Consider the following 11,832-nt stretch of genomic DNA (forward strand, 5'->3'; position numbering starts at 1 on the left):
AAGTGATTTACTTAATTATATGTGGCATACACTGTGCTAACAGCTTTGCATGACCACCTCATTTAATTTTTATAGTAACTCTTTTGAAGTAAGTACCATTATTTTATAAATAGGGAAATTAAGCTTAGAATTTGTCCAAAGACACATAGCTAGCAAGTCAGTGGGCAAAGATTTAAATTAGGCAGTGTAATTCTTGACACTATGTTTAACCACAAAGCTAAACTGCATGCATCTTAAAGAACCCATTTACATAAGACTGGCAAATAGCACAGCACACAGCAAGTTGAAAATCGAATAATTTGAGCTACAGACACAAAGTTATACATGGTAACCAGCTGACTCAAAATAAATTTCATGTGCTAACTAGTGTGACCATATAAATGTACCAAATCTGGTAACTCTGTACTTAGTAGGAAGACAGAAGAACTACCATCACCTTTCTCCCCATAATAAAATGACTAAAATATGAATGGTCTATTTTGATAGGAGGATAGGGAAGCACAGATTGGACCTAGAGCACAAGGCAGAGGTAACCACTGTTTACTACAGCCCCATGTCACTGTCTACATGGGATATTTATTTGTTAAAACATCAAACATTTCTGCTAAGAGATTAACTGGATTCACTACATTTGCATGAAGCACACTGCCACTCTTATCTCAATTCTAAAAGGAGCTTAACTCACTTAATGTCTGTAGCATTTGTAACAAAGTGTTTACTGTGCCCAAAGCTGGAATTCTTATTCCAGTTCTGCCTTACACGTCAGAGGAATATTTTACAAGGCGAGCCACAGCATACTCTTTACTGAATACCAGGGGAACTTTTAAGTGGCAGCAAAGGTCATATCTGACCCATTTTCCTCTCCAACAGAGGAGTGAACAAAAAAAGCCACTGACATTTTACCTAGGTCAAAAAATGTAAATTTTGTCTTCTCCTATCAATCCAACATGTTTCTAGCTTCTCTTCAAACTTCATAATCCTTCATACTGCAAAACCGCCTTGGTCAAGCTAGCACTGAGAAAAAGAAATTCTATTTATGGAGAAAGTTCTCAAACCATTATTATTAGGCACTAGAAAATAAACTGCTTTAAAGATCTATAATAAGTAAAAAACAAATAAAAACTCTTTCAATTTCTGTCATAACTCAGCTTAAACAAGTGCAGTTGAAATTAAAACCGTAATAAAAACACAAATAGCACTTAAGCTCTAGAAACACTACTAGAAAACCAATGAGCTGTCAAAACGGAACAGACAAGTAATTATGGCACCATTAGTGTAGCTTCCGCCTGACCTGGAGCTAATACCTTTGCTACTTTATGCTTTTCATTCCATACCACTGAAAGAGAATTAACTACTATATATCTCAGTGGAATAGTGAGTAGATTAAATTATTAAGCAAAATGCTTTGGGCAAAAGTCATATGAATGTTAAATATTATGATTTACAAGCATTCATTTACCTAGCACTCCTGTGGGGTTAGGATGTTATCTAGATTTCATAGATGAGTAAACAGGCACTGAGGGAAAGGTAATATGGTAAGGCTCCATTTACTCAGTCCCTGTGGGAAGGGAACAATACATACCTTTAGCAATCATATGAACTTTCCTGGCACATCCTACACAATTCAATCCTTTTCTTCCCCTTTCTTCCTTTTTTCATTCAATCTTTAACTTACGTTGCATCTATTAACATGCTATGACTGTAGTTCCCATCGTGGCGCAGTGGAAAAGAATCCAACTAGGAACCATGAGGTTGTGGATCTGATCCCTGGCCTCTCTCAGTGGGTTAAGGGTCCGGTGTTGCCGTGAGCTGTGGTGTAGGTCGCAGACGCAACTTGGATCCTGTATTGCTGCGGCTGTGGCGCAGACCAGCAGCTGTAGCTCCGATTAGACCCCTAGTCTGGGAACCTCCATATGCTGTGGGTACGGCCCTAAAAAATGACAAAAAAGACAAAAAAACAAACAAACAAAAAATATGCTATTACAGTTCTAAGATAACAACAAGACCAGAATAAGTGAGGAAGAACAATTCTGTGTGCTTTGACAAGAACACTCATAGAAAGATACAGTTAATCTCAAAATGAAATTTGCATGATTATTTTCAAGGCTTCATCTCCACTACCATGTAAGGACCTTCAACCACAGGAATTAAGAAATATGGCTTGCTATGAAAACAGTGAGAAAAAATTTTAAAGGCCATCACAGGGCCTTCATGTTGGTATATTCCATCCAAATTCTTTGGGAATGTATATTCACTCTCTGGGCTTTCATTAGCAACAACTCAGAAAGAAAAAAAATAAATCCAAAGAGACTGAAGAATGAAAAAGTAGCAATGGGAAGGGCTCAGAAGTCCAAAGAAATGCAAAAATACCACTCATGTGTAACAGGAGTAGAAAAGCAGCTGATTTTTCTGCTCCTAAGGCTGCCTGCTATATTGCTTACCCGACTCCGAAGACAGTCAGCCAGGTTTCGACGAGTGAAATTAGCTGCTGCTGTGGGAGACAATTCATAACCTGGTACAAGAGATAAATAATCATATTTAAAGTGAAGCAGAAGGACTATCAGTATCCAAGTCATTCCACTACTCCTATTCTTAGAGCCTACCACCCTTTGGACACCAGGATGAGGAGCACAACTGTACTTCTAGTCAACATTTTTGTAACAGCTAGTTAGTACTGACAGTAATTCCTCGCCATAAAACAGAACCAAGGTAACTATTCTATGGTGAGATCAAATTCATAGCCTTGCTTAAGCTATTCATTCATCCACAAACTGTGGTTTCCTCTGTAGAAGGAAAGAGGTATAAATATATACAGGTGTTGAAAAAAAAGAAAGGTCTTGAGAGGACAATTTTTTTAGTTTATTAAAAAAAAAAGATTGGGAAAAGAGAGGCTAGAAATCAGAATAGCCTCAGAATCACACTTTATAAGGTTTTCTTTTTTTTTTTTTTAAAAAAAAAGCAACTTTATTAAGTGTAATACAATTTTCAAAAAGAATACAATTTTCAAGCCACAGGGAAAAAAATGTTCCTATCACTATCTACAATATTTTAAAAATAGAGTATCTTGACCATAAAACCTCTAAATAAAGTTGTAATGCCAACGAAAGTACAACCCAGACCAGTGGCATCAGGGGTGCATTAACAAGGCACTCACTTTGAAACTTAACACCTGTAAAATGGGGCTAGTGTCAAAAGTCACAAGAATGACCCACAATTCAGCAGACCCACACAGAAAATGTCGGCTTGGAAAGGGAGTATGTAATTATTTCCTACAATGTTCTAAACTAAACTTCCCTAAAAAGCAAAAAAAAAAAAAAATTACTGTATAGGTTACATACACAAAACTATACTTGACAGGTAATTTAAGAGTGGTTTTTTTCGGGGGAGGGGGGTGTCTTTTTTAGGGCCACACCCATGGCATATGGAGGCTCCCAGGCTAGGGGTCTAATCGGAGCTACAGCTGCCGGCCTACACCACAGCCACAGCAATACAGGATCCAAGCCTCATCTGCAACCTACACCACAGCTCACAGCAATGCCAGATCCTTAATCCACTGAGTGAGGCCAGGGATCAAACCCACAACTTCATGGTTCCTAGTCAGATTCGTTTCCACTGCGCCATGACGGGAACTTCAATTTAAGGGGTTTAAAGGGCAATTTTAAGCACATGCAATTTTTGTGGTACGTACTGACTTTAGACCCTAACAGCTATGTAACAGACAATTTTTTTACTCCTCCTCCCTTTCCTGGGACAGGACAATGAAGCATTGCTCTACTGACTGTACTTCAGAAACATTGGCTTCATTCACCTGCCATGTAGGGAAAAAGTAGAACCACTAAAAAATAATTATTGAAATATTTTAAATTTGCTTAAACCTAAGTACCATGTACTTTAGTTTCCTGCATGGCAGGAACTAAGTCTTATTTGTCTTTCAATTCTCTGTGGTACTAGGCAGAGTAATTAACAGAGATGAGGCCCTCAAAATAATTTACAGAATTGAATGCATGAAGCTAAATTTGCTGTCTAGAAAACTATATGAATGTATCAAATCTAGTCATTTTACACATACAACTATATTCAAATTAAACTCCTTTACAGTGCCACATTATACCGGTGCTGTGTACAACAGTGTTATTACACTATGAAGTAAGCAACTGGAAGGAAAGTTCTTTCTGCTACAGTGTCACTATAAATTTCCCTGGATCAGAGGGCCATTAGCAAGTATTATTTCACAGGCAGGCTTTTCCAGTAGATATAAGTTCATTAGCCCCAGATGGAGCTCACAAAATACCTAATTATCTCCCTAAAACAAGAACCTGCCAGAGAGGCAAGGCAGAACCCTTTTATGACACAGTAAATATCCTATAATTACACAGAGTTTAAAGTTTACAAAGCATTTTCATAAGCATTATTCATTAATATTATTATAATAATGCCATTTGAGAAATAAGGGAAATAAAGGCCCAGAAAGGATAAGTGACTTATCATATTAAAAAAATAGTAAAACCAAGTTTAACTTAGGTCTCTTAGCTCTGAGATTTCAGATATACTTTAGCTCCTATCACATTCTCTAACACTTAAAAGTCTGATATTAACATGCCCATTTTTCAAGATAGTGTTAGTTTTATCGCCCAGGTATCAGTGTTTTAACAATTCTCTTTTCTGCTCTGTGATTTTTGTAAATCTTTAGGATAAGAGGATCTAGATAAGGCTTTAAAGATAGGAAGACTCAAAGAAAAATATGACCACACTGGTCTGCTCATGTAGAGACCTGCCAGTAAGAGAATATTCTTTTTCTTTCTTTTTTTTCTTTTTCTTTTTTTTTTTTTTTTTTTTGCTTTCTAGGGCCACTCTGGCAGCATATGGAGGTTCCCAGGCTAGGGGTCAAATCAGAGCTATAGCCACAAGCCTACACAACAGCCAGAGCAACAGTGGATCCTTAACCTATTGAGCAAGGCCAGGGATTGAACCTACATCCTCTTAGATGCTAGTCAGATTCATTTCCACTGAGCCAAGAAGGGAATTCCTATTCTTTTTGTTTTGTTTTTTGTTTGTTTGTTTTTTGTCTTTTCAGCGCTGCACCCAGGGCATATGCTGTATGAAAGTTCCCAGACTAGGGGTCCAATCAGAGCTACAGCTGATGGCCTACACCACAGCATCACCAGATCCGAACCATGTCTGCAACCTACACCACAGCTCACAGCAACAGCAGATCCTTAACCCCCTGAGAGGGGCCAAGGATCAAACCTGCATCTTTATGGATACCAGTAGGGTTCACTACCGCTGAGCTACAACAGGAACTCCCAAGAATATTCTTTCAGTACAAATTTAAAGACAAACTCACCAAAGCTACATTCTAAGTATTACCCACCATTTCGCATCTTATAAAGCTGCACATTTTTCTGAATATATTCTGCAAACTGTACAGTGTCTCCAGCCTCTCCAACACACAGAAGTAAGATTTTTTCACTCATCTTAAACATCTTGTCATGATCTGCTCAAAGAAGAAAACACAGTGTTAGAAATTGCCTTATCTGAAATTTATTGTTATTATATAGGTAACCAGGAGAGGTTTATCAATTACTATATCAAATAATTTTATGAATCAGTTTTTAGGAGATTTTAACGGGCAACTGTATCAATTACTCTCTCACTCTCCATGTTAAAACCATCTACATATTTTATTAATATCAATTTCAGTTGGAAAATACATGTAAAAGCTGATAATTGAAAACACCCATAAAAAACATTAAAGCACTTGAAATGCAAGGAATAGGACAAAGAAACTGGAGGAATCCAAGCCAATGGCCATTACTTTAGGCTCATAATTACAAACCCTGAAACGTCTCTATAAATACACATGTTAGGTATTATATATACACACATACAAGAGTATATGAAAAGGACCGGTGCTACTGCAACGGAACCATCTCAAGAAAGACCAAAAAAACCAACTGAGAATATAAGTAACCAACTCCATTTCTAAAGCAAAGAGAAAATTAAAATGAGTGCCAAAGCAAAAATTCTAACAAATATTGTAACACTAAGCTATTTTAAAATACCTCAAAAATACCAATAACTCTAATCTTATCTAACTGAACCAGATTCATTCAGATTAAATAGATAAATAAATATTCAGATAGCAATCAGTGCCCCAAGAAGAAAACTCAATATTCAGTTTACAGCTTCAGAAAAAGGCTAAATCTCCCTATCTTACTTTCACTTTCCATTTTTCAAATAGTGCTGAATAATCTTCCCTGGGAGACATATTTCCTGTTTGAAAGCTTCTAAAATGTTAAAATCTCTTTAACGGGATTTAAAAAACAAAATGCTACAGTCAAATACTTTACAAGTGTTGAGGGTTGTAGATACCAGTAATATGGTTTCTTAGACTTTGGGGGGGAGGGAAAAAAACCACTTAAAATGTGTGTATAGATAGTATAAAATTCCTGGAAACTCCTAAATAAACACACTTTTATTTGTTACAGGCTACAGGAGATTTAAAGACTGTTAATTTGCAAACCTGTTTATGAAAGAAAAAAAATTCACTTATAGATATATTATCTATGCAGAGAAAAAGAACCAGAAGAGTATTATATACCATTGGCATCTGAGTTCTTGCCGGTGGCAAAAGTATGGGCAATTTTTATTTCCTTCATTTTGCTTATGAGTATTTCCTAAAAGGTCTATACTTAATATGCATCATCTTTATAAGAAAACATTACTTGATAAGTTTGCTTCATTATCATAATGAGAAAAAAAGCTGTTCTAATTTGGTGGGGGAGCTTATTTACAAAGAATTTATATTACACTTAAAAGAAATGCTAAATTTTGAGACAGTAAACCATTCAATTTGGAAATGAACTTAACTCAAGGCCAAAAGTATTTTTTAAACATCTATTGTGTGTCCAGTGACTGGTGAAGGGGAATATAAAAACAAAAATGATAGATGCTAATGGCTCCGAGTTGTTCAGGAAACAGCCCACGTAGCTCTAGGCAATTTCCAATCCCTGAAAAAGAACTTACAAGATCCATATGTAATACATACGAACAACAAAATAAACATCAGTGTACAATACTTTGCAAAGCCAAAGAGACTGAAACCAATAGACCTTAGTTATAATCTTGGTTCAGCACTATGAATCTGGGCCAATTATGTGCCCAAATTATGTTTCCAAGTGTATAAAATGGTAATATTACATGAATTAATTCTATGCAGGTCAGGAGACAAGAAAAATGAAATGTGGCATATAACCAAATTGAAGATGTGTGCTATTTTAATAAATACCTGGGAAATACCTCCTCTATAGTATCAAAATATCTTACAAAAAATTGATTGGAGGTATCACTCTCAATTTATACCTGGAGAAAATGAATCTCAAAAAGCTATTCATTTTCAGGAGCTTCTGTCGTGGTACAGCAGAAACGAATCTGACTAGGAACCATGAGGTTGCGGGTTTGATCCCTGGCCTCGCTCAAGGGGTTAAGGATCTGGCACTGCCATGAGCTGTCGGGGAGAACGCAGACATGGCTCGGATCTGGTGTTGCTACAGCTGCAGCATAGGCTGGCAGCTACTGCTCTGAATAGACCCCTAGCCTGGGAACCTCCATATGTTGCGGGTGTAGCCCTGAAAAGACAAAAGACCTAAAAAAAGTTATTCTTTTGCGGAGCTCCTGTTGTGGCGCAGCAGAAATGAATCTGACTAGGAACCACGAGGTTGCAGGTTAGATTCCTGGCCTCGCTCAGTGGGTTAAGGATCTGGTGTTGCCATGAGCTGTGGTGTAGGTCAAAGACTGCTCGGATCTGGTGTTGCTGTGGCTCTGGTGTAGGCTGGCAGCTGTAGCTCCAATCTGACCCCTAGCCTGGGAACCTCCATATTTTCAGCATTCTTGCCCACCAGACAAAGTTACTTCATGAAATGAAAGAAGGAAAAAGTCCTCAGACAATTCCAAAGCTTCTATCATAAACATTTTTATATCAGAAAAGACTACAGGGAAGATGAGAGAGAGCTGAGTGCAATTATTTCAAACCATTCTTTTCTTTTCTTTTCTTTTCTTTTTTTTTTTTTTTGTCTTTTTGCTATTTCTTTGGGCCGCTCCCGCGGCATATGGAGGTTCCCAGGCTAGGGATCTAATCGGACCTGTAGCCACCGGCCTACGCCAGAGCCACAGCAACGCAGGATCCGAGCCGCGTCTGCAACCTACACCACAGCTCACGGCAACGCTGGATCGTTAACCTACTAAGCAAGGGCAGGGACCGAACCCGCAACCTCATGGTTCCTAGTCGGATTCGTTAACCACTGCGCCACGACGGGAACTCTGAACCATTCTTTTCAATAACTCAAATCTATCATTCTATACCACAGTGATTTCTTTTCTCTGACTACCTTAAGGATTTACTCTTAAAACCATTCACACAAAAACTAACCTGGAGTTCCCGTCAAGGCTCAGCAGAAACGAATCTAACTAGCATCCATGAGGACGCAGGTTCCATCCCTGGCCTCGCTCAGTTGGTTAAGGATCTGGTGTTGCCATGAGTTGTAGTGCAGGCCAGTGGCTGCAGCTTGGATTGGATCCCTAGCCTGGGAACCTCCCTTTTTTAGGGCTGAGTGCGGCCCTAAAAAAAATAAAAAATAAAAATAACCTAATACTTACTAGTGATACTTCTTTTATTATACAAAATCATTTTAACCCAAAAAAGTATTAGGTCCTTGTTTTCTTAACGCCTTAGATTCCTTTATGGATTATACCCAACATACTGCAAACCCTATAACACCTAGAACTACTGTGTATGTAAGTGGGCTTAAAATACATTTTATTTATTTATTTATTTATTTATTTATTTATTTATTGTCTTTTTGTCTTTTTGTCTTTTGTTGTTGTTGCTATTTCTTGGGCCGCTCCCGCGGCATATGGAGGTTCCCAGGCTAGGGGTCCAATCGGAGCTGTAGCCACCGGCCTACGCCAGAGCCACAGCAACGCGGGATCCGAGCTGCGTCTGCAACCTACACCACAGCTCACGGCAACGCCGGATCGTTAACCCACTGAGCAAGGGCAGGGACCAAACCCGCAACCTCATGGTTCCTAGTCGGATTCGTTAACCACTGCGCCACGACGGGAACTCCCCATTTTATTTTTTGAATTGATTTCATACACATTATTGTGATGAAACAGAACACCTATGCTGACTTGGTTATTGCTCTATCTAGACACTAGTTCATGCTAAACTTACCTGTATGTCAAAGGCCTCAGTCTTCAAAGTAATGGATAGATTTACCCTCAAAAAAATAAACTGACTCCTTTGGAAAACTCGGTTTACAAATAAAACTTCTACAAATTAATCATGGACTTTCATAAAGAAATTTGACTTGAGGAACAATCCATACCATAGATGTTTAACAACTTAATTTTTCATTCCTTAAGCCCCAAATGAATTGGCATTTGCCCTCGAAGCCTTCCAGTTTCTACAACTAGAATCTCTTCCTCCTCTGGATTACCTAAAAACAATCTCTGCTTCCTCAGCACTACCCAAGAAGTTTGAAGTTTGATTGTATTTTTTATATGCAGCATCACTTTCTTCTTTTCCTTTTTTTTTTTTTTTTTTTTGCTTTTTAGGGCTGCACCAGAGGCATACGGAGGTTTTCAGGCTAGGGGTCTAATCAGAACTGTAGCCACAGGCCTACACCACAGCCACAGCCACACCAGATCTGAGCCACATCTGCGACCTACACCACAGCTCATGGCAACACTGGATCCTTAACCCACTGAGCAAGGGCAGAGATCAAACCCACAACCTCATGGTTCCTCATCAGCTTTGTTTCCACTGAGCCAGAACGGGAACTCCAGGATCACTTTCTAGATTGTTAAATTATTTGTACATATATCTGAATCCTTTATTAAACTGAAACGTCCAGATTAGGGCCACATCTTACTCTTCTTTGCATTCCTTCAGCACCTAGCACTGTAATGAACATACAGGTGCCCAAAACCTATCTGTCAAAAGAACATCAAATCATCTGCAAAGAGTAACAATTTTTCAACATCAGTAATGTTTATGAAAACCTACTCTTGGATTCTGCAGATCAACAACCAAAAATCTTTTAAACATTGTTAAAATACTAACTAGGGAGACAGTATAGTATAGCACTTATGGCAAAAGATAGGGAGTTAAACTGCACAAGTTAATCTGGGTTCTGCCACTTGCAGCCTTAGGCAAGGTTCTCAACGTTTTTGCCTGTAAAGTGTACTCTGTAAAGTGGCAATGTAATAGTGCCCATCTCAAAGGGTTAATGAATTAATATAAGTTGCTTAAAATTATACATACCTAAGTGCTTGGTATGTTTATTACTAAGTATTTGTTACGGTGCTAAACATTTGCACAAAACTTCTTCACTCAATCCTTGCAACAAGATTTTGAGGCTGTTATTACTAACTTGATTTAGCAGATGAGGAAATCTGGGCACTGCAAAATAACTTGCACAAAGTCATAAAGCAAGTAAGTGACAGGGCTCCAGTTTTCTAAGTCCTCTAACTACTTAAATAGAAGGAAAACGTGGCAGCCAATGCCCTGGAAAAGAAGGATCAGTGCTAAGACAGGGGAAGATATAGTCAGTCAATGGAAACTGCCAGATTTCTAGCCCCATAGTCTCTTTCACTCTCCCTGGGAGCACCTGCTGCTGCCATCAAACTGACCTCATCAATTGCGATAAGAGGAAATTTATCAGAGATTGGGGGTCTAGGGATCCTGGAGCTGGCTGGCGCTTACACACTTAAAAACTATTTTCCATTAAGCAACTCTCGCCTACCAAGCATTCAGCAAAAGCCAGAGCAAGTACTGACTCAGAAGCCCTGGGAAGAACGAAAGTCAAGGCCCTAAACTTGTCTGCCTGTCTCTTAATTCTAAAATTAAGCGCAGACCAAGGCAGGCGGGGTTTCACCTCCCAGACCTTTCTGGTACTCACCCCAAACCCCTTCACCCCCACCCCTACCCCGACTCCTCCCCCGCTGCCTCTAAATCCAGGCCCAGCAGGGCCTCCCCTGCTTCCTCTCACCGTCCTTCATCTGGACAATATTGCTAGCTGCCACCTGGTCGGAAGCGACAAGGACATAGTCGGGACCCTGGATGCCAATGAGATACTCCATAGTGACAGGAGGCCCGGGCCTGCAGGTTCGACAGAGCGCGGGACTGGCCGACTTCTCGGCCTCACCGGTGAGACAGCACCGCCGAGCGAAGCTCCGCGCGACGCAGGCCGCGCGACCTTCCCGGCAGCCGGCGCTCCTAGATGACGTTCAACTGTCGCGAGAGGTTGGAAGGTGGGCGTGGCGATTGGTGGCTTAAAGTCTGTTATCGCTTTGTGACTCTACGTCGTGTCTTGAAATCTGGACTGCATAGGCCAATTACCTTCGGTAATGCCTCGTTTCTTTATTTATAACAGAATTTAAAACTCGCTTGGGAAGCCAAATATAATGGAAGAATAAAAGTAATTTAAAAAAATAAATAAAAATAAAACTCACTTGGGGAGGAAATCACGCACCGTATGTAAAGTGTACATGTGTGTGCCAAAAGGCATACGTCCCTAGATGGCCGTTTCCATTCTCTCCTCGGTAAATCCCAGGAACCCCTTCCCTGCAAACTAGATTAGACTGGAAAAAGAGCCTTTGAAAGGAGCCCTGGTTACATGCTTCATAAAGGTAAAATGTGGCTGTATTAAAGATCTAAGCATGAAAACTAAAATCATGAAAGGTCTATTTATAGACGTTCCAACCCCAAATTATATGTAGTTATTTCTGGTAACAGTGATTTGAGGGAAGCACTTTCACTTTCTATTTTAT

The 11,832-nt window shown here is 39.3% G+C and overlaps 1 protein-coding gene across 1 annotated transcript in view; it reads right to left on the reverse strand.

Annotated features, from left to right (window-relative positions):
- The window catches only part of PSMB2 (proteasome 20S subunit beta 2), a 37,932-nt gene extending 26,670 nt beyond the window's left edge, over positions 1 to 11,262 (reverse strand). The window contains exons 1-3 of the mRNA XM_021095920.2: positions 11,052 to 11,262; positions 5,372 to 5,494; positions 2,442 to 2,512 (exon numbers count right to left, since the gene is read on the reverse strand). Of these exons, the coding sequence (XP_020951579.1) occupies positions 2,442 to 2,512; positions 5,372 to 5,494; positions 11,052 to 11,142 (285 nt within the window). The 5' untranslated portion in view covers positions 11,143 to 11,262. The remainder of the gene's footprint in view (positions 1 to 2,441; positions 2,513 to 5,371; positions 5,495 to 11,051) is intronic.
- Between the last annotated feature and the right edge of the window lie 570 nt (positions 11,263 to 11,832).

Source organism: Sus scrofa, chromosome 6, assembly GCF_054392235.1.
Source record: "Sus scrofa isolate SSC_HxYL_T2T_F1_AM1 chromosome 6, Sscrofa_HxYL_maternal_Yorkshire_Landrace_v2.0, whole genome shotgun sequence".
Taxonomy (NCBI): domain Eukaryota; kingdom Metazoa; phylum Chordata; class Mammalia; order Artiodactyla; family Suidae; genus Sus; species Sus scrofa.